Raw genomic sequence first — 24,009 nt, forward strand, 5'->3', positions numbered from 1 at the left:
GAAGGAAGCAAACAGATGCACATCCACTCTGTCTAGTAATAGAAGGGCCAAATCACAAACATTCCTCAAACACTACTGGAGCCTTTGAGCATAGCACTGTCACCACCTCCTGCTTTTAGACAGCAGCAGCATCCCCTCTGTTCCAGGTGAGTCGGACAGTGCTCACAACAGCTCTCACAGCAGCAGGTATTTTTTATGTGTGAGGCTTACTGGAGTGACACACAAGACATGGGTTATTGTGCTTCTCCAAAAGATGCAGGTGCTGAGGACTGGAAATGTGCTCCATTAAATCCTCAGATGGGAGGAAGGCAATTATCCCTTCAAAACACTCCTGACACTCTGGTACTCACTGAACAAGAGGCTGCTTCTAAAGTCTCCTGCGCAGTACCAATCTGCCACGCAGATCCACAGATTAATAACAAAATGAGGCAAAAATCCCCAGCAACGAAGTTATCTCACAGCAAATTATGTTATCAGGGGATATACTTAACAGCTGCAGCACTGTAGCAAAAAAAAAAAAAACAACCACAAAAAGCAACCCTGTAAAACAACACAGTATCATATCCTTGGTGTACTTCTACTACTTTTCCCTCCGTGCTGGATTCCCCCTTCCACCTCTACTTGAAGATGCTGTCTAATACATTTTGTATCTTCACAAATGTTTCCATCCAACATCAGACAGTCCTGGATTAAGCTGTGCTTGGCCTGCACTTGGAGAGACAGTCGCACACATTACTGAACACTGTGTCAACTTTACACTAATTTTAACAGAAAATTACGTTAATAGTGTAGAAGTTCATCCTGCTGCGTTATATTATATTAAATAGATCTCAAATAACTTCTGTGGCAGAAATGGTCCTGTAGGGCAGTCAGGTTGGTCCTGCTGTTAGGCAACAGTATTCACTGCCACATCACATTCTTCCTATAAGAACTTTACAAAGACACTGCACTTGAGTAACATCCCTGCAGATGAGCTACATCCCCAGCCTAGAAGTATTTTCTACTTGAGTGCTGCTGATTTAATATATATTGGGAGGTTTGTGTTGCAGCACGCTGTCAATACCTACAACACAAATGCAGCACAGATCAATCTGCAGTCAGATCAGCTGCAGTGGTAATCAAATGGGAGAAATACAGAGCCATTTCATTCAGCATAGTCTGGAAATGGAGCAAAATCATGCCCAGTGTTTGCCAATAAAACATGTATGTGGATTATCCCGTTTAACATCTGTGCCTTACAAACAATTTTGTTTGAGTAAGACTATTATTATTCATGATTTTCATCCAAATGGACAACAGTCATCTCTAAGCCACAGCATCCAAGTGACATTAAGTAGCACGGAAGGGTTTTGCTTGCAGTTAGCTTACATCTGAGGTTCACTCATGTCGATTCACTGTTGGACAATATTCACGTGCCCTAACGAGAGGAATGCAGATACAGAGTTCCTATACTCTGAAGTGTCCAGTGTGGGCAGGTGGCAGGGAAAACAGGTCTTGTTTCTTCAGAAACAGAGTAAGATGGCACACTAGGCCAGGCTTCCACTGCACTGACTTTTCCTCAAACCAAAACAGCAAGGAACAGATGTATGCACTGAAGGGAGAGTTACAGACACACTGAGACGAAGCTCAGCCTAAAGACAAACCGCTTCTAAGCTCCAAAAGAAAGCAGGTAGGCTCTGAGATCCCAAACCACGAGGAAAAAAGAATGTACTCATGGGATAAGGCATTAAGTGCCATTTCAAGGAACAAGCCCCAGAGCGAACCTCGCAGGGATGGTTCTCTTGGCAGAGGGAGCAGGCTGCTTGGTGTGCTGCTCTGCTGGGTGGTTTCTTTGTGACTGCTAGAGATGTGTTTTGTTTCCTGTAGAACCAGATGTTAAGATGATTCCAAGACCCAGATAACAGTGGCACAACAAAAGCGAGCTGAAGCAGTGCAGTGCCTTTCTGCTGCTTTCTGCTGCCTGTGTCTTTTAGGCTTCTCTTTGGTTTCTCCAAACAGACTTCTCAGAATTCCACTATAGCAATGCCTCAGCAGGAAGAGTAACGGGAGACCACATCTGGAGATTGCTTTACATCCTAGGTAATAAAATAATCAATAACTTGCAAAAACTCATCACTATTTGCAGGACCATCTCATAAGCATGACCTGCACAAAGAAAATTATTTTCTCATTTCCAGGGTGGTAACACCGCTCCTCCCCACCTGCCTTCCATTTTAAATGGATCTTGAAATTAGCACGTAAGAAAAGCCTGAGCTCACGCTAAGAAAGCTCTGAATATTAACATAATTAATGTCATCAGTAATACTTGGAGTCTGCAGAAACAGCAGGTGAATCAATGGGAACGATGTATTCATCTGAGAAAAGAATGTGACCTTTAAAATCTGTAGGGCTTTATCAGAATGCAATTTTAAAGCAGTTTCCTTGTATCTCAACAGAAAGAATAAAACCAAATGTAGCTAAGAGAGAGAACGTACAGGGGAACTAAAAATACAATTAAAGCCTAATTACAACCCTGGGACCACCATGCAGATGATGCCCCACCTACAGCAAGGTGTGGGGGCACACAGAGCAGCCTGAGAAGCCGCCCCAAGGAAAGGCAATTAAAACATCATTCCTGCAATTCAGATCTGCCTAGATAGAGGGTTTCTTTTTCTAATCCAGAATGCTCAACATTAAATTAAATGCTCCAAACCCCCAAATAATTTGAAATAAAGAGTGTACAATTCAGCTTACCCACTCCTCAGTGTTTGTACATCACACCATTCTCCTTCTTGCACACAAATGCTGTACAGTGATTCAGCAATTGGAACAACTTCATTTTGTCTTAACTGCTTTAGAACATCCAATCTTTTCAACACAACGGAACTATTATGATAACACTTCAAGGATCTCAGCAGTAAGTGAGCCAAAGGGAGCTCCATGGAGATAACTTATCAAGGGGTTCCGGTGAATAACCTCACTCTGGCAGATGAGGCTGCAAGCAGAGGCCTTCAGAGGAACACAGCTCCCTGCACATCATCGTGGCCCGCTGTTCACTACACACAGGATGTCCTGATGGTCACACAATGAGATTAGCTTCACTGGTACTTACAACCTCAATGTGCCTTTTAATTTTATACTACTATTGCATTGTTTCAAAATCCACATCATGTTAGTTTGCCTAGAAAGGAAAGCTTGGTTTCATTTCGTGTCATTTTTGTTAACATTGTAGTAGTGGGGTTTTATTTTCACATCTCAAAGGACCTTCACACTTCTCCATGCAGGGCACAAACCGGAGCATGGCTGCTTAGCTGCTGTTCTCACACAGTTTTCTTTGAAAAAACCTGTAGCCTTGTGTAAATTGTGGAAAAAAAAACCTGAAAGGCATTAAAGAAGCAGTTTTATATAGCACTGTTTGTGGCCAGTCAATGCCGTTATTCCTCGAAGGCCTCTGCAATAATTTCTCCATTGAGTGAAGTGATGTTTATTGAAAATGGTGCAGCTGAGCACTGGCGGGTTCCCCTGCTGTTTGGTTTATCTGTCCTCTGAACTCCAAGCAACATCTCGGTCTGAAAGTGTTCCCCTGGTAAAATAAGCAGCTGACAACACAAAAAGCTGAGACGACTTCCAGCCGCCAGCGCTGATGTTGTGCCTACAAGCTTTTTCCACGTTGGTGTTTCTTTTTTTTTTCCTTTACCTCTTCTAGCACAGCTTTCTAGCACACCAGCCCACCGAGTTCCAAAAGACTACTCGTGAAAATCCATATATTTATCAGATGCACATACTTCAGAAACATATGTCACTTACTGGATGTATTAACACATCACGTATTTCTAAGAACAGGCCTGCAGACTGCAAACTGGTCCTGACCTAGCAGTTGGCAGCACTGCCCACAGTGGGGGCCTGGAGCTCAACCATCTTTAACATCCCTTCCAAGTGAAGCCACTCTGAGACTCCATGATTCTATCTCCAGAGGTGTTTGGCTTCAAGTCTCATGCTCAGCAGAATCCTGCTTCTCTCTTCAGGCAGCCAGGAGCTGTGCTCTCTGCCTGATGGAAATTCTTACTCTGGCTTGGAATGAGTGCACAGAAGCAGACTGCTGCAATCATGCTGCAGGGTGGGTGCCAGTGTTTCCCTTTGCTCCATGTTTTCTTGCCTTTGGTGGTTTCTTTTTCACCTTAACTAGAAAGCAGGGCAGCTCTGAGTCACTGCCAAGCATCGCCAATGGAAGCGGGGCGCAGGAAGGAAATAAAGATGACTGGTTACAAAATTAGAAGTACTTTTTAGGGTCTAAAATGGCACTGTAGAGCAGGGCAAAAAATAGATACGTTAGCTCTGTGAATAGCAGCAAAATGCCTCCAGCCAGAAAAATGAATAAACCTATGAAACTTATCAATAACATCCTTGTTCATTCAGACAACATAAAAGCACCTGAAATATAGAATGGGAGAGTTATGGGGGGCAATACTGTGTTTGTTTCTTTCTTTGTTCACTCTAATTCACATAGAGTTCCTGTGAAAATGCTTTATTTCCTTTTCTATTTCCTTGTTAAGTTTGGACGCTCCAGCAAATTTTGAAGTGAAGTGCTTCAATGCAGTCCACATGTGGGCCATATTTCACCTCACAGATTGTTTCTTTGTTCACTGCAGGCAAGCAATCAGTTGAGGCAGAAAAAGTGATCACCTCCACTCAAAAAATTAGAGGTGCCACTGATGTGCAGTTTCTAACATGTCTTTATGGACCAGGCTTCCTTGCACAGAACATCATTAGGTGTAAAAGGGAGCCCAATGAATGAGTGAAGACACAGTACTTTTTCATGTATTCAGGCTGTCCTCAAAATTGCTAGCTCCAGGAACTGCAGCAATAATTCTGTAAAATGTAGTCAGCACTAAATCTGGAAGGTCAGTTTTAGGACAAGCACTGCGACTGTTCCCTTCTGGCACAGACAGACATGCACCATTTTGTACCGAGCAACCATTCATTTTCTGCAGAATGACATTCAGGGACTGCAGTCCAAAAGGCTCCAAAGAGCTGAACCAATATAAATGTATTTGGCTTACTTAATTCCAAACATCCTGATATCACTTAACTCCATCAGCACTCACTGTCACTCTCTTTTAACATGGGCAGTCAGTTCTCTTTCTTTCCTGTTTTCTTTGTTTTTTTCATTACCTTCTCTCAGAGCCTCTTTGGGTCAGAGCAGTCCTAGAATACAGTGCTTCTGGGAAACATGCAAAACATCCCAGTAGCACGTAACTGAACGCTCCTTGACAAAGCTCCCAGTAGATCCAGCTGGGAATGGGCAAGGATTTGGAACTCATTTTTTTCACTCACAGTGGTATTGATTTTATAAAATCTACCAGTACATCCAATTCAGTGTTTTAGAGGGAAATCTTTCAAACCTTAGCCATCTATTGAAGCTGAGCTTCTAAATACACAGCTACCTTCCATCCACAAATTCCCACACAGGAACTTGTATACTCACACTGACGAATTTCCTCTATCGTGAAGGACATCTGAATGTTTGCTAACTCTGCCAGATCAGATTGCTCCACACAGGCCAATTTTAGAGAGAAACAGCATATCTATATGCACAGATGTACACTGTGACTACACAGCAGAGATCACCAGCATGGCTCTGGCTACCAGAAGTACTCCTGTGTCTTAGCACTGTGCCTCTCAGCACCACAGACAAGGAATACAGGCTAATGACAGCCAGACAGAGCCAGCACATGTCTATCAGACCTTGGAGCACTTGAGCTCCACGCTGAATCTCACCTGTGACATTCTGAGCCTCTTCTTCACACTTAGGGAGAGGCCAGCACCCTTGTCTACTCTCTCTACCAGAGGAGTAACTTTGTAAAACAATTGGCTACTTAGTTGAAGAAATAGGGAAAACAACCTTTTAGGAAATGAGACAAGTGCACTTAGGTGAGCTTGGACTCAGCAGAAACAAAGCCATGGGGAATTCCACTGGTTTGCACAGAGTGCATTTTAGTTCAGCCTAGATGAGCTGCTTGGCTTCCCAACACTTGTTCTATTTATTTCTCTACTACAATCTTCTCAGTGTGACGTCTTCAGTGAGGAGATCACCACTTCCCCTATCCTGGCCAGGGAGATTAAACAACATCACACAGTGAGAAAGCAAGAGCCTGAGATTGTACTAAACATCTATGCTGGTTTGCCATAACGATCTGACATTTAGATGACTGAATAATGTAAAACTTACATTAATATTAGACTGCTGTTATGAGTAGGTATTGCAGGAAAAAAATCAGATTTTCCTTTTGAAAATATATCTCTTTATCTCTATATGAAAGATTTCCCCTGGGGTATCTTATGTTCCTGGGAGATAGGAATTCAGTGGTGGACTTAATTGTGCCTTGCTGGCACTGAGACCACAAGCTAGGGAACAAGGGGTTTTTCAGTTTCATAAAGCTCAATACATATACTGTTCACTATGAGAATGACAACTGATACCCAAGCAGAGCAAAGTCCATCTGTTTTTGAATGGACCAGTACCAGATTTTGCTGTATTTCTTTACAGGATTCAGCAGCATAACGAGGATCCCAAGAACATAATGGAAGTAATTAACCTCCCATTTTTCTGTTCACATTCATGGGAGGCTGTTTTAGGATGAGAAACATGGAAATAGAAAAGACGATCACAGCTGAAACAAAAAGAGAGGATTTATCTCTTGTCAGTAGTTTGGCCACACTACAAAGCAAGCAGACACAGCAGCAATAAACTGGGGCATTTTAGCGGAAAAACTAAGCAACAATCTTAGGACCCCACAGCTGAAAGCTCAGATGTGTGGCAGCAGAACAGCCGTACACTTAAATAAGTCTGCTTTAATTGCTTATTTTTTTATCTTGCTCCATTGCAAAACAAACAAAGATGCCATTGAGAATGCCTCTGGTTAGGCAATCAGAACATGAGCTTCTTATTATGGTAATATTTTGCATAAAGGCTTCCCTTACTTTATTAATCTGAAAGAACTCCAATTCCAAACCCACCATTTTACCACGGCTGCCATTCTCAACAGAGCAAAGACTCTTCTGGATTTCTGGTCTTGTTCTCCAAGCTCCTAAACTGGGCTGCCTCTCTTTACCTTCACTTACTCAATTTCCAGCTGCATCTCTGGTGGTTTGGTAACGTGTGGTGCTCCATATTACCCCTGCTATGGATGGCTGCCTGTATCAAAGTTCAGCACCACACAGGTCACATGTACAGAATGCACGTATTTCTAGGCATCCATGCTGGTAAAGCCTCCTATTAATCATTCCTGTGCTGCCATCAATTAAGTATCTGATTAGTGCTCACAAAGGAAGCAGTCCCACCAGCTTGGTTACTCTCTCAGCAGGATACTGTTTACTCAAGAATTTGCCTGTAATCTCCGTTGGCAAAAAAATATATATATGTCCCACACTGAACAAGTGAATGCTTCATCTTTTAGGGGAATCCTTTTCCTCAGTCTTCATTTAAAAGATAACCCAGTCCTTGTAGCAGCTGCAGACCCACAAATTGTACAAAATAAGGAGATACAAGTCCTTCTAAACAAACTGTGTGCCCCTTACCTGTCCCTTGCAGAAAACAGTTCTATGGAGAACTGTTGGTTAGAGAAGGCTCCATCCATGAACCTTATGTGAAACAGACTTCTGCCTTCCCTCTACCAAAGTACCTCATTAATATAGAGCAGACAGTCGAGGGATGTACTGACATATGAGACAGTAGAAATCAGCAATGGTTTGCAGTATTCTTTGTTGAACTAAGCAACCTGTCCATTCAAACTCCACATCTTAAAAAGCAGATTTCAACACTGAATCTCTTTGCAGTCCTAATTTAGCTCAATGACAAAAAAAGCTGCAGCAAGTATGCCAAGCAGCAGACTCGCAGCATTTGTTGACATACTTAAACTCTGAATGTGTCCGAAAGGAGATGGGTCTTCAAAAGGCAACACTATTTTTATACACTTTTGTTAACCTGAGCTGAGTTAGCTATCCTCTTAGTGTCTGAGATAACTGATATATAATGCTACCTGTAAGTATAACACCTGATATAAAGTTTAATCTTCATTTCAGATATATCAGTGGGAACATTTCTTCCCATAAAAGTTTTGGTGGAACACAGGAGATTGATTCACCCTACCAAAATGATATCAAAGGATTCTACTTGTTGGAGCTGTAACTAAAACAAGAAAGCTTTAACAAGAATCAGTGTTTCCGTCTGTGAAGAAAAATAACAGATTTGGAAAGCAATCTAAGGAGCCTCTTACAGCAATCCTGAGATACCAGAGCTCCTTAAATGTAAATTCCAGAATCTAACAGTGCCAATGTTAAGATTACTCTATGTAACCCATTATATATAAAGCCATAAGCTCAAAGAACTCTCAGGAGAGAGTTTGGTGTTTGCTAGCATTCTTATGTAATTGGTGACGTCTGGCATGCGAAAGTAGACAACTTTTGTATCCTGAACTCTCATATGCAACCATCACTTTTGCATATGGGACAGAGAGTAGTTCCTAGAAAGTCCTGCCCTGACTTTACATTTCTGCTTAACCTGATGTTGCTTCGCCTCTCGTTCTTCCACAGAACGGGGAACGAGCAGAAGTAAAACTTCCTGCAACACCACGCTTCGATTTGTGCTGCTGAGAACAGACCCTAGGCAGAGGCAGAGTGCAGAGTTATTGTCAAGTCAGGAGCCCACCTACACAGAGCAAAGCAAAAACCACCATGGAACAGGACTGGGTGCAAAAACCCCTTACAGGGAAAATCTGTAGCTCACTCTTCACAGAGCTATGTCCTGATTTCAGAGAGGTCTATAAAAGAGGAAGAATTAATTTGTGCAAAGGGCTTCAGAGGCTCAGAGGTTGGCCAATCTTTAGGTTCACAGGCAGCACTCCAAAGCCCCACCAGATCAATAAAGCCTACAGCCATGATGTCTGGTAGCTCCTACCTTCCAGGAAATGAGCTTGTGAGTTTTATTCTAATTGTAAACACACAGGTGTTGACACCACCAAAATCAATAGTAAAAGGAGCACTTAAGAGATTCTTGTTGTCACTCAGAGGAAAGTGGGAATAAAAGGTCAAGCACTGAATTTCTCTTGCATTCATACACTGATTCTGCCTAAACCCTCCTTGTGCTACAGAAGGAGAATTTCTGTTCCTCAATACCTTATCAATACAATCTCAATTTTTAAAGAGTACCTCTTGCCAGCAGCTGAATTAATTAGGGGTTTGCCAGTGCATAGGAGCCAATCCAGATAAGGCCCAGAATAAAAATTCAGAGTTGAGCTATTCATTCCACATTTAACCGTTGTTTGAATGTTCTTACTCCGCACTGAGTCCAATTCCAAAGCAGCTTGCTCTGCTTTGAAGTGACTCCTGTTATTCAAAACTGGACACAGCCTGGGATAAAGGTATCCACAGTGGAAAAATTAAGCAGAAATAGTTAAGCTGGAGTATATTTTTAGCACATAAAGCCTTAGATTTCATCTACACCAAAGTCTTTTGCAGTAGTAGATCTACCTTTCCTGACACTGGGGAAAAAAAAATGCCATGCACTGCTTTACTCACACAGTGGAGCTACAGCAGTTCAAAAACTGGCACGCTGCACACTGCCCAAGGCAGCTGGCTTAAAGACAGTGTGTATTCCCTCGGGGTGGGATTACTGCTCTGCATGCTATTCAGGAAACCAGGCCAGACAGTTGACCTTCCTTTTCCAGGTGCGCTCATATGCCCTCTCTCACAAGCAGAGCTAAAAAATGTCAGAAAGGAATGAATCCTGAAAAGAAAGCTCCTTTATGGAGCTTTCAAAGGAAATGCCAATTGCAGCCACCAGAGAAAAGGTGAAATGAGTACTGTTGCTAGAGGACAGCTGTTAATTAGTCCATGAGGATTTGTGTTTACGACAGTGAAAACTAACATGCGATAGAGCTAAGACTGCAAACACAGTTGTTCTGTTTTGTTCAGCAAAACTCTGAATTTCTGCACCAAGAACGGGAGATGGGAATTGCTAGAGCAGAGGACACTCAGTGTTACTAAAGGCAAATTACCCAAAAAACATCGGGCTTTTTTGAACCCTCACATCTCCAATGCTGCCCTGAAATACAGCGCACAAAACATATCCCTGGCTGCTGCAAGCCAGTGCTGTTCTGCAACCAGGGATGCGTTTAGAGATAGACCACCACCGGTTCTCTGGGAAAGCAACTCAGTATCCTTGAAATGTAATTAGAAAACAAGGGGATTTAATCTTATTGAGAACTCACAGTAGAACAGTGTTTAGCCCTGGCACTCCACACTCTTCACCTAATAAACAAAATATAAATTCAAATCAGCCAGAGGAACAACTAAGACAAGCACTTTCACAAAGTCCACAATGACAAACGCCAACCTTGTATTTGCTGAAGTGGCGCAGCATGGAAACAAGCCACCTCCTTCCTGGCCTTAAATGGGTCCAGATACATGTATAATCCTTGAGACAGTACCAGGCAGAATGTCACTGCATTCTGTAAGTTAGCCCACGTGTACATGAAGAATGGGCACACTTGAGCCTCACCAGCACTACAGCCCTTCCAGACAGGGCCCCCAAGAGGAAACACAAAGAATATTTTCACTGCTGACTACTGGATTTTTCCAGGCATGAGTTGCCAAATGAATCCTGGCATTCTCAAGACCAAGCGATAATGTGAAGGATGTGAAAGTTTAGGTGAACACTACTGGCCCTCTAAACTCACAGGATGAGACCGTGTTGAGGGTGAGAGGTTCTCCAAGAGAAAAACGGTCACAGAAGTACCTTTTAAGAAGTCCTCTCTTCTCTGCTGTTATTTTTCAGAGCAAGGAACAATTGTCACTGACATGACAGGAGGCTGCTATGCAGGCAATGAGCTGACGGCTCACTTCAGGATACGTGGTATTGAAGAGATAGAATATAAAATCACTGCTGCTCTGGACATGAGTAAGTTATTTACAAAGTGAAAGCAGTAAATTAGCTTAATGGCAACACCACATGCTGCGGTACAGATCAAACAATTTTTGTGTTTTCCATTTCCAGCTGACAGGATTGAGATTACTCAAGGAAAACGAGTTCATTATCTTGTCTCTTCTGAGAAAGGGAAGAAAACCTGCAGTATAGAGACCAAGTAAGGAATAAAAAAAACCACCATGAAAATACAGTTAAGAGAGAACGACTGGTGGCTGCATGAGGAATGTAATCTTGTAAATGGACCAGAGTGCACTGAAAGCAGAGGCAGAGGGGAGGAATCAAGGGGGATTTAGTCAGATTGAGGCAGAACTCTCAGGAAACAGGGACTCCATATCAGAATTACAGTGCTTTTTTAGGAACCTACTAGAATATGAGAAGTGCTTAAATCTGCAGTGTGGATTAGTGGATTAGCCAAGTTAACCATCCCAACACTGCACAGCGTTAGACAGTATGGCTGTCTGAAAAGACACTAAGATGACTGAAAAAGAGCTACAGCAAACCACTGATGTTGCAAGTAATAAAATCCATGCAATATAGTTCAGAATAGGTAGAAGATAGCTATTTGGTTCTGAATGTTGTACTCTGATGTACATATGAGCTCTACAATCTGCCTCTACAGACACACTGACGTGAACTGTACTGCTGTGAGTGCTGGAGAACATCACATCACCACCAAGGGATCTCTGAGACAGAGGTCTGGGCACATTTCTGCTCTAGCACTGGAATTCAGATGAAAGATATTACTGTGAGAATGCTGAAATCTCTACTGAAATTACAAAAAACCCAATGAGCTCTATTACTTCCCAGCAGTTCCTATGGCTATCATCATCAAGGGAACCTACAGTTAAGTTCATTTTTGTTTGCATTTGACAACAAGATTGTAGCTATATACGGTATATGTTACACAGAACTAGATCACCTTTTAGGTCCCTTCCAATCCAAGCTGTTCTACAATTCTATGTTTTCAGAGTAGTTGAGATCTGATCATAAAAAAAGTTAACCAAAGGACATAATGTTCAGCAGAAACAATTGAACATATTCCTTCTACTGTAAAAAAAAAAAAAAACAACACCATGTATGAATAATACAATCAGCTTTAGTTGACAAATGGATTATTAATAACAATTTAGATATGCTTTCACGCAGTTGTGATACAATTATTACACTTTTTCAAATGTTATCTTTTGTTTTAAAATGTGTAATTGCATAAAACTTAAAAAAAAAGGTCATAATCAGTATTATCTGAAGCCTTCACAGGTGTGCTTCCATTAGAATGTTATCTTTATTTAATTATTTCACTTTGCACAACCTTATCAAATGTCCCTGCCTCCTTTTCTGCATTTGCTATTTCAGAACTAGCAAAACTGGGACTTGCACATGCAATTTTGTGATGACACTTCTCATGCTTCATTCAGCAGGAAACCAGAAGCTGCTGTTCCATCAATAAGACAGGTGCAAGGAGTTACTGTTATCCATTGGGAACATTTTCACCTGGCCTCTGTTAGGCTTGTATTTACATGAGGAAGAGGCCACAATAAAAGCAGCATTATCTGGGGGGTTTCTAGAGGAGGAAACCTTTGTTTCCTAGATTGCTGGATAGTACCTAGCCCTTATTTTATATAGTTTATGGGGGAGATGGTGGGACTGCCTGTGGCAAGAAGGGAGACTTTGTTCTCTTCTCCAAACAGCAGGTCCAGGGTATTGAAGAGGTAAGTTCACAACCTTCCTTGGGGAACCTGTTTTTATTTTGCAAGTGGTACTTCAGGCTACTTTTATAAACATGATGCTCTTCATTTATGTTTTTATGAGCTTCTGGAGCTTAGAACTCTGAAGATCTTATTTCAATAGCAGAATTCTAGTAGGTCTGAGGAATCAGACTTCTCTTTCTAGGAAGATAAATGTTTCCCTGCAGAAGCAGAGCTTAAGGTCATTATTACACTAACTTAACACAATCCCTTTTGAGTGAATCACAAGGGGAAAGCACATAAAAACAATTCATTCCTGGGGCTGCTTAAACACTGCATTTTCATTGCAACTGTAATTGTAATAACTTCTTGTGAATTAACTAGGGTGTCATAAATGAATATCCCAAACTAGCTGTGGAAACTTGCTGGCTTCTCTCCCTCATTCTGGAAAGACTATTTTAAAAATAGTATGCACTTACTCTCTAAGGCTGCATGGGATTTCCAGCCACTGGCTCCCCATGTCTGGCTCATCATGACAGCTGTGGGAAATTGAGTTTCTGAGGGTGTTTGCTCCATGATCCTCTTGGTGATAAAGTACTCGTGTTAGAAGTTCTTGGCTCAGAACAAGAGGAAAGAGCAGACATATCTAAAGGGCCTTTCTCTTAAGGAAAGTTAAGTAACCACAGACTTGTCACAGCAATGTGATAGTAACAGCTCAACAGTGCTAACCTATGATTTTAGACTTGATGCTCCAAGGGTAACTGAACAAGGCAATGGGGGGAGAGTTGTGTCCTTGGTGAGGACTCAGCATCCTGCAGTGCTGAGTACTGGAGGAGGCAGCATGAGGATGAGCAGAAGCTCAGTGGAAGCAAAAGTGAGGCTGGGAGTGCTGGTATGTGCCAGCAGCAGTTGGCTGCTCTCTTCCCTCCCCAGCTGTGTGCAACTTTCTCCACCGAATCTAACAGCTGAGCTGTTTGTAAAACTGCTAACCTGATCTACTTGACTAACGCAGGTCTTTGCTCCTTAACCTATTGCTTAAGCTGTCTAAGCTAGTGTGCCTTGCACCAACAGGAAAACAGAAGGTTGTAGGGCTCATCTGAACATGGGGTAACAAGCAGCTGGGAACAGTACTCCCAGCTCTGCACAGCTGCTGTGATAGCAGTACATACAAAGAATGTAAGGGCAAATAGCTTTCAGAGGCCTTTTTTCCTCAGAAGTAATAAAACTGTGCCATTTCCTAGACTGAAGAAAAAGAATCACATCAATTTTACTTGAACCTTATTAGCCTTTAAATTAGAACCTTTTCACCATTTTGTATTCTGGGAGAGAAAGCAACTTTACTAGAGAACCAATCTTAGCTTGACTGACAGGAGAGTACTCTGATGCACTAAAGAGTCCACCCTGAAGTCTTAAATTTGAAGCCAAATCTCTAAAGCACCTCCAGAAGATTCCACTGCCGTTACAAGACAGTAGGTGCTTGACATCCAGTTTGCAGATGGATTGGTCTATTCCACCATGTATGGGGACAATGGTTCTTTCTCTGCCCTCTCTCTTTCCCTTCTTCCTGCTGGAGGTGCTGCAGAACATTCTCCAAGCACAAAGCTAGCAGCAGTTTGTGCCAACAGAGGAACAGAAAATGTGTTCATCTTTAGAGAGGCTCTCCCTAAGTGCTTTCCCATGCACAGGAAGAATTTTTATTTAAGGTAATGCAAATAACCACTCTTTTACTACTTCCTAACATAGAATTTACTTTTGCTTCTCAAACCAGTGCCTTGAAGTGAACTCTGCCTGCCCAGTGGTCTGCCCCTGACCAGAACTCTTTCATGCTTAATAAAACATCAGCTGGGTTTCTTGAATCCAAGCATGTGTCACCTTCCTTCTGAAAAGGCTCATAATGAATCATGTGAAGTGAGGGGGAAAGAGGCAGGTAAGCAAACTGCTTGGGTGGGGTACATACACATTCCCCTGTAATGAGGATGATCTTGCACCTTATCTCTTTGGTGCAACAAACAGAATGAGAAAAAGTCATCTGTTCTATGTAACGACCTCCTGACCAGCTACTGAGTAGGTGACTTATGCACATAGTGCAATATACAGACTGACACATACAAATACTCTGTTGCAGAACTAAGTAAAATCCCCTACACCTCCTGTCTAGGGGAAGGCAATGTTGCTCCTAGTCATTTAAGCAATTCTTTCAGTGGAAGAGTAGATAAACCTAATAGTGTGATGCTTTATTGTTATCTCAAGGGTTAACTGAATGTGAAAATGACTCTTCTTGCTCTTGCCTTCTGCCCAGGTCTGTCATTCTTCCAGAAGGTTGCCTGATATGTAATGAACATAATCAACTGAAAGGCTGAATAATCTGACAGGTTCCCTGTAAGTCTCTTTTGTACCTAACACTGATGTCCCAGTCAAACCTTACTTCAGGAAAAATCTGATAATGGAATCTCATGTTCATAGATACAACTGAAAATCCTGGCTGTCAGTCAGGATTTTGAAATGTACAGCTGAGATGTGGCTCCCATTCTCCATCAGGAGCACCTGTTACTGGCAGGTATCTTCTGGATGGAGCCTTCCAACAGCAGTTCTGCTGTGTATACCAGGACATCCTGTCAAGCACTTGGAAACTCTATAGTGATGTCCATTGATGACATTGCCTCAGCTTTTTTCTTGTCTTTACCAAAGATATTAGGAAGATCTGACTTTTTTCTTTGTGGGTGCTTGTGATGCACTCTCAGGACAAAAGGGTAACTGCTGAGTGTACTAAGTATTAAATACAATCAGTATTTTTTTTGCATATCATGTCCATAGATCATCTATTCTGTATGTGAGCAACAGAAAAAGGTTGCTTCATGCACTTACAAAGTTGGCTTTTTGATAATATAGAGGAAGACAAGTTCATATTTGGGACTTAAGAAGCACAGACCTCATTTTATACAGAAGTATGAAACACTCATACTCAAACTTTGACTGACTAGATGTAAACAGATCACTGGCTTATTCTTTGAGAGTCTGAACTCAAGTCTGAAGCTGCCTTACTTTCTCTAGTTTAGAGACAGGGAAATAGAAAAGGGTTATACTTCTTGTAGAAGTCAAGAGTACAGTGGCCTGCTGTCTTACTGACTTTCATGAGAAATTCTCACTCCTGACATTCTTTCCAGATCCACTTAAATTCTGAGATGATGTGTAAGAAAGCTGAATTAACTTTAGCTTCCATGCTATGACAGCTTACAGTTAATGCACAGAACATGCATGAGGTATCTCTGTAGTTTTAAAACAAAAAAAAAAAACAAAACAATGTGCTGTACCCAGAACTAACCCTAATCCTACAGGTTTGGCTTTTTTTCCCTACATGCTGTCTGTGAAGATGGGGAGAAGGAGCCATACCAGTTCCCATGTAATGGATTAAATGACTCCCTTCTCTGTGGAAGCTCAAATACAGCAATAATGGATGAAGTATAAGGTATCACTGACTTCCTAGGATGCACAAGCAACTATCTTAATATCTTAAAAAGAAATGAGGGGAAAGAAGCTTATGGAACATAAATTCAGTTGCCATACTGAGAATTGGGGTTGATGTCGAGGAAGAGGCAGGTATAACCAAACCTGGTGAAACCTGGTGCTGTTTACAGATCTGCATCACAACCTGTTTGTGATCAACATGAAGAGCCTGTCCTGTTTTTGGTCTGCCGGAACTACAGATCATCAGATGGGGCAGAATGCCTGTTGATGCTGAAGACAACTTTGATAAAGTACTGACACACGTGTGACACACAGACAGGCTGCCCAGTGGGGTTGTGGAGTCTCCTTCTCTGGAGATATTCAAGACCCGCCTGGACGCCTACCTGTGTGACCTGGTGTAGGGAACTGCTTTGGGAAGGGAGTTGGACTCGATCTCTTGAGGTCCCTTCCAACCCGTGATTCTGTGATTGTGACTTATCACAGTTCTTGTATGTATAGCAGGTACAATGTAGAGACAAGTCCCATTTTCTGCAGATTAAAAACAAGATTGGATGTTCATAAGTGTATAATTATAAGTGTATAATTATAATTAATACTATTACTACAATTGTAATCCTTCCAAGACACCAAAGCCCTGAAAAAAAACTGATTCCCTAGATGGGGAAAAATAGAGATGAGAACTGCAAGAAGCTCCAGGAAATAGGAAACTGTTGCAAAGGAAACCTCAGGGTTGTCAGGAAGTAGGAGAGTCTCCAAAGCATTCTGCCTGTGAAAGCTTGAGTGCCTGAGCTGCTGGTATGTGCTTACACTGGCCACAAATACTAGTTTCATAGGTCCATAATTATTCTGACCTACAATTAATGCTTTCCTCATGCTTTGTTTACTATGAGTTTGTTTCAGGAGCCTTCTGGAGTGCAACAAGGTGCTGCACATCCTTAAATGGGAGCTCTTTGAGGAAAGTTACCTTAAATTGGTGTTTAGGTGGCAGTTACCTAAGGTTAACATTCTGATGAGGCTGAAGCAGCAAGTAATATAGGTGATACCTTGTCTGAATTGTAAGATTTAAAACAGACATTGGATATGCTTACTTAGTACCTTAACCATGCTATGAGAGTCAACTGGCTGTTCTGAGCAATTTCTTCCTTGCTGGTCTGAGGAAGTGAGGTCACGTAGAATGCTGCTCTGCAGTTTGACAGCAAAACTGCCTGAGCTGTGGAGGGAGTGGTGGAGCAGGGAGCAGTCAGACTTGAGATTACAGGACCAGCTGTGCAGAAACACTTGTGGAAATGAAGCTCAGTAATTAAAGATGCTTTCCTCTGGAATACTGGCTAACTGAAATGGTATTACTTATGGCCAAACAACCAGAATGTATTCTCAGAGTGCTAGACCACCAAAATACTGTATTTTAAGCAGTGTCCTTAGAACAGTGAGTTGATGAACATACCTGTAAGATCTGGTAACAAATACTGTCTCTCAAGAAGTGACAAGCAATAGAAGTTCTTGCTGGTTGCTTTCTATCTTTTATTGTAACACACTTACTAGATGGTTGCTGTTCAGTTAACTGGTGCCACAAAAAAAATCCTAGTGTAATAAAATGAGTACTGTCTTTTGCCTGCAAATATCAAATATTTCTCCTTTTGATTTTCATCTTCTAAAGTAACAAAATCTAGGGGAAGAGGGAGTAAAATATTCTGGTCTGAATTTGATGACGCTAGCCACAACATGTTTCTGTGCTAGTGTCATAAAGGAAGGAAAGCATATCTTGGTGTTAAGTCAGAGGGTGGATTTAGGCTGTAATTTAATGTCCACAGCAGCATGTCCCAATCAGTTTGAAAGCTTGTAGTTAGCCTCTTCTCAGAAACCACAAATGAGCAGACTTTGAGTAATGAAGTACCCTCAATCTATGTGAATGCCACTTCCAAAGTGCCTGTTCTCGTATTAAAGTGAGTACTCTGGAAAACTGATTCCTTTATGAAGCCCTCTACCATGTAAACCTATCTTGTCACATAATATATGCATACCCAAAGTACTACTGTGCTGGCTTCTGGGGCTAGAAGCAAATTTGGAGGGTGTGCTTAAGTTGATGGAGTTGAACTCCTCCCTCCTGGGAGGGGGGAAAAGTTTTCAAGTACTCCAAATATAAACCTAACAGCTTCACTTCCCTCTTTACTAAGGGCACTGAATGAGTACATGCAGTAGCACAGTAGGCAGAAGATAAAGCATCTCTTTAAAATGTAACATTCTAGAATACAAGCCTACTCTCAGAGAAGGAAGTCTGAACTGGTGGCTGTCTTACAGAGAAGGAGGCCACATCTGGGCATGAACTGCTTCCTGTGTGAATAGCAGCATGGTGTCATAAATGAGAAATGGTTGCTCTGCTGCTTTCCTGCTATATTGGAGGCATACTTGCATATTATTCAGCTACTTCAACTTAAGATCCATCTATGAAAAGTGTAGAGAAGCACTTTCCTGATTCTCAGAATTCATACTGCCCGATACCTGCTGTGGTCAGTGTCTTGAGCTATCGAGTTTACCTTTAGGCCTGTATAACCACATCTCTCTCAAAGGTCAAAAAGAATTTTCTACTTAAGTTACCAGATAGCAAAAGTGATGTTTTTTCATCCATAGCCTTCAGACAAATTCTGCTTCTAGCAAAGAACATGCACAAACACAAGTAAAAACAAACACTTTAAAGTTTGTTCCCTAGCTTAACTCTCCCAGCACTTCTCATCTCTACCAGAAACTCAATCTCGTCTTGTCAGAAGCTCATGCTTTTCCTAATTGCTTGCACAAAAGGTTCTTAAATTGTGTTTTGACAGCTGAAATCTGACATCTTCATAAACAAAAAGAACTGTCAATATTACTAGTGCAGAAGCAAAGAAACCAGATGCAGAACTAAAAGCTGGGGGGAGGGGACTGTGATTCATAAGTTCAGAAAAGCATCTGCCGGTAGTTTGATACAGCTGGATCCAACTGAGCAACTCACATTCTGCTGCAGCTGGCACAGAGATTATGAACATCTCGTTGGCCAAAAATATGCTCAGGAATAGCAGCACTGGATCAAGAGAATATTCAGTTTAGTTGTAGGAAAAGAAAGAAATAAAACCAATGGTTTTCTTGTGCCTGGAGGCCTAGCTTTGTCCTAACCTGCCCTCTACGTACAGTAGAATCTGCTACGGTAAATTCAGCAGCAATGTATTTCTCCCACCTTAACGTGCACGTGGGCCTTCGTGCTGAGCCGTCCCCGGGGCTGGAAGGGCTCATGCAGCGCTGCTCTTCTCCCGGAGCCCACGTCTGCCTCACTGCATCGGCACGAAACCCTGTGCTAGGCCAGCACGCGAAACGACACGGCGAAAACTTTTATAATGAACCGCAGGGAGAGGCGTTAGCATACGGAGTACGGCAGAGCTACCGCAGAAGGACCCCGCACGGCGCAGGGCGGCAGTGCCGGCACGGAGCTCTGGGGCCGAAGGGCCGCGGTGCCCCCGCCCGCTCCGCCCGGCCCAGCGCAGGCCCGGGAGCACCGCGTCCATAGGGACAGACCCCTGCAGCCCGCGGTAGGGGAGGGAGGGGGAAGGACGAGGCAGGAACAACCCCAGGTAGGGGGAGGGGGGGGGGGGGGGGGGAAGTGGGGAGAACGTTGTCATGACAACCGCCCTCACGCAGGAAAACGGCCGTACCCAACCCCCGCGCCGGCCCCGCCCGCGGCCCGTTCGCCCGCCCGTCTCCCCCTCGGGTCGCCGTCGGGCGGATACAGCTTGAAGCCCCGGAGGATCTCCTTGGCCCGCTCGTCCGTGGCCGACATGGTCCTGCCGCGCCGCGCCGCGGGCGGAGGGGGCTGCGCCGGGCTCGCCTGGCTACGCGGGCCTGGGCGGGAGCGGCGCTGACAGCGGCGCCTCAGGACCCCCCGCCCCTCCCCCTCGCACTCCCTCGCACCCGCCACCGGCCGCCGCAGCCAATCCCAGCGGCATCCCTCCCCGCACCGGCAGAGCGACCAATCGGAGGCCGCCTACGCCCCGGCTGGCTGAAGAAGGACAGCCTGATGGACCAATCAAACGGCGCATCCAGCCCCCCGCCCCTCCCCCATCCCCGTTTATACCAGGGCGGCTGCGCAGCGCTCGTTAAGGCGCTCGGCCCGGCCGGGGCTGACGTTGGGTGTTGCGGTCGGTAGGCGCGTGCTCGGAGCCGGCCCGTTCGTTAATGCGTTGTCCCCTCGCTCAGCAGCGCACAGGAGAACAGCGCAGGCAGCCTCAGGGCTCTTCAGTACGGCGCTGTGGCGAAGGTCACGTCGAAATGCGCGACGACGCGGCCGCTGGCGGCGCAGCCTTTGAGTGACCTTAACGCTGGCGGTGGGGAGAGCGCGTTTTCCCTGCTGGCTCTTTTGGAGCGGCCCTGCTGCGTTCTGGATAGCACGCCGCTTCCCAGCGCACCCAGGGAAGGGCGGCCAACGCTCGCTGAGAAAAGCTGGCAGGGAGGCAGGCAGTGTGCAGGCCGCGGGAGAGCTGCAGGAGGCCAAAGCAAGCGTTTGTGTGTGAGGGAAGAGCACGCCGGGCACAAGCACAGCATGCTGCTCGACCCACGGCACGAGGGGCTCCGGCCTTACGCTCCTGGGGCACCTGAGAGGTGGCAGCCGGAGAGAAGCGGCTTTCACAGTGAGCAACCCCTGCGGCAGCAAAGGGCTTCTGATGCAAGGGTACATGAGGCTCCAGAAGTCGGAGCTGGGGCCTTTGAGGTTTTGCCGAGGGTTCCCTAGCTCTCTGCGCTGTGTGAGGAGGTACGTGTTTAGCAGCCTCTCAGTTTTGTACCCCTGAAGCTAAGGAAGAGGCACAGAGGTCTTGGCACTGCACCAGGTGTGAGCAGCAGTGCTGTGTGAGATAGTGTAACTCTGGAGGTTCAGCTTGGATATCAGGAAAAGGTTTTTCACTGAGGGGTTGGTGGGGTGGTGGCACCAAGTTGCTGGAGTTCATAAAGCATCTGCACAGTGCTCGCAGATGCATGATCTGAATTCTGCAGTGGTTCTGTGTGGAACCAGGAGTTGAGCCCGATGATACTTATGGGTCCCTTCCAATTCAGGATAATCTGTGGTTCGGTGTGATAGGAATCATGAATTCTTTCCTCTCAAAATACTTTTGCTGTATTAATACGGCTTTCCAATCTGCTTGCAGGAAAGCTGCAGCAAGTCTCGCCTCACACCACTTTGTTCTAAAAACCTCACCTTTGCTTTTACACCTCTGGATCATGTGGCTCTGGTGAGCATTGCAGTCTCTGAGCTGTCACTGCAGGTGAGGAGATGCCTCCAGCCTGCTTAATGACTCCCAAGAGCACATTGCAATGCTGTTCTTCAGAGGTCCAGATACAAGAACATTTCAGGGAGATAGGCTCATAAGCTGGGGCCTTTGTCCACCTGACACCTGATGGAAGAGGGCATACAGTTATGCATGTGCTGACATCTGTTTCTCATCACCTACTTGAGGCGAGATATGATTTGTCTGTGGATCCTGGGAAATGTAGAGTTTTACAGCTTCTTTAGCAACTCTTGGGTGTCCCAATCACCTTGTGCTCTAGTGATGTACGTTGGCAGCTATGGTGTTGAAAGCCTGGAAGGAGGGAGAAAATAAATGGGTGAAGTGCGGTGAAGGCATGTGTGGATGAGGAATGAAGGCACATCCAGGACTGTGTTAACATTTACACAGCCCAGCTTACCCCTAGAGCCACTGTCTGTTGGGTCAGACACGGGTGCTCCTGCTCTAACATAGCTGTAGTGCCAGCAGTTGAATTTGTTTTGCTTTAAGTTGGTTGGGAAATAAAATTAGTAGACACTTCAGGAATCGGATCCTAATCCTGGTAGATAAACCTAGCCTACTGCATAGTTTCTTAATATAATGTGTATTGTATGGGTTATTGGTAAGTTCTGTGTTGTCCTAAGTACCTCTCTTCACAAGAGCTTTTTAATTAAACCACTTCATTATGGAAGGTGAGGAAAGAGATAAATGCAACAGTATATGCTTTCATTGATTGCCCTCTCCTTGGTGACACCTGGTGAGAACTTTCTTGCATATGACACATCAGAATTGAGATTTCAGGGAAAGAGAACAACAGTTCTGAAGCCACATGCAGGGAGGTGTGCACCAAGGGGTGAAGCTGGTGCTGGCAGCAGGGTGCAGACACGATCCGGGTGAGCAGCCAGAAGCTGGGACTTGAGCCTGAAGAACCAGACACTGAGATTAATGTGACAGAATCTGTGGGACAGAGGGATGTCACTGAGCTGTAATCACAGCCTTCTCCATCTCAGTTGCTTACAGGTGACTGTGCAGCCTCATGTGTACTTAAAGTCTCTCTCTGGGACTCTGTGACCCCACTGCTTGGAGAGGTTTCTTTAGATTTATGGTTTATTTTCTCAGGCAACACAGGGAAGAAAGGTGAAAATTATCTGCTGCCTAAAAGGGACCTAGATTGCAGAATCACAAGGGGAAGAGATGGGGTGAGTCAAGAGATAATGCCAACATTAAAAGATAAAATGGATTAACATCTCCCTGCATGTGGAAAGCTGCGTGGGTGGAGCAAGAGGTTGCAATAGCAGTTTAAAAGGGGAGTTATGCACACGAGACAGCTGTGCATACTTGTATTTTTCTATTAAAAAAAAATCCATCCCAAAAGCTGAGCTTAACTGCTGCTATCCTGCAAAGTCCTCTTCCAGCAGACATGCTGGCTGCAGCCAGGAGATGTCAGGACAGTGTGTTGAAAAGATCCTCCTAGATGACCTGAAAGGAGCTAATGCAGCAGGGCATGATAGCAGCTGGCTGCTTTTTGTCTGCAGGCTTCAACAGGAGGTTGTGAAAAAGATCATGGGGAATAGCTCACAGTCATGTATTCCCATTTTTTGCTTCAGCCCTGGATTTCAGCTTTAAAGGCTCTTGAGGTAAATGAAGCAATGTGCTTTTCTCCCAGGGCAACTGTGTCAGTGTACCTGTGGGGCAGTATGAGCCATGGTGGAGGGCCTGTTTAGGGTGTGATTAAAGAGTTAATTCTCCCTCCCTGTGCAGATGAGATCTAAGTGTGGCTTAAGCAAATTACTGAATGGCTTGTTATAGCTCTGGCTGAGTTCCCTTGCTGTGCTGGGCCTAGTTTTTTACATCCAATTTGCTGTTGTGACACTCAGAGCTTTGAAGCATCCCAAAAGCTGCATCCTTCTGCTCTCCTGATGCCCCTTCTCAGGAAGATGGGACCCTGGGGGCTAGCTGTGGATGGCTCTGGAGCACAGGCTAAGCCCTGTCAGTTTTCCTAATAATTTCTGATGTTCATTCTCTGAAAGCTCCCCGCTCCTGGCTGTGCAGGTCCACGGTTTGATCTTCAGGGACTGGCTGACTTAAAGCCAGAAGCTCTTTGCTAAGGAATTTTAAACAGAAACATGCTTTATTCATAGTGCAGATGAGTGTGCAGATTTCAGGAGAGGGAAACAACCCCCACAGCCCTCCTGTTCCCACCCCTGCTCTTCTCCCTCTTTTGGGTCTTGTTCTGTGTCCTGGAGAACATCTCATTCCTCCAGGTGCCTCCTTGTTTCCCCACATGCCAAGCTGAGGTCGGTCTCTTGATTTGTCACTCATACACACCACTTGCCTAGGGACTCAAAACCCACTTCTAGCACCTTGTGCTGCTTCAACCATCTTTTGCCCCCCAGAAGGACTGCTTGGTCGGTGGCTCAGCTGGCAGCCTGCGTGGTCCTGCCTGGCACAACTGCTTGATTGTTTATTGCCATTAATGGCCCTGCTGCAGTTCTTTGGGTATTGTCTGTCTGGTTCTTGCCATGAAATGGAAGATTTAATCCACTCTGAAGTCTGTAGCATGTGCACAGACTCAAAAGATGATTGTAGCCTATAAGTGTAATATAGCCCCAAT

General features: G+C 44.2%; 1 protein-coding gene across 1 annotated transcript in view; it reads right to left on the reverse strand.

Moving 5' to 3' along the window:
- The window catches only part of PDE6D (phosphodiesterase 6D), a 30,330-nt gene extending 10,309 nt beyond the window's left edge, over positions 1-20,021 (reverse strand). The window contains exon 1 of the mRNA XM_065747931.1: positions 19,869-20,021. Coding sequence (XP_065604003.1) covers positions 19,869-19,918 — 50 coding nt within the window. The 5' untranslated portion in view covers positions 19,919-20,021. The remainder of the gene's footprint in view (positions 1-19,868) is intronic.
- Positions 20,022-24,009: the final 3,988 nt, after the last annotated feature.

The sequence above is a fragment of the Cyrtonyx montezumae genome, unplaced genomic scaffold (assembly GCF_038088225.1).
Source record: "Cyrtonyx montezumae isolate F1298 unplaced genomic scaffold, pur_monq_1.0 scaffold_5, whole genome shotgun sequence".
Lineage (NCBI taxonomy): Eukaryota > Metazoa > Chordata > Aves > Galliformes > Odontophoridae > Cyrtonyx > Cyrtonyx montezumae.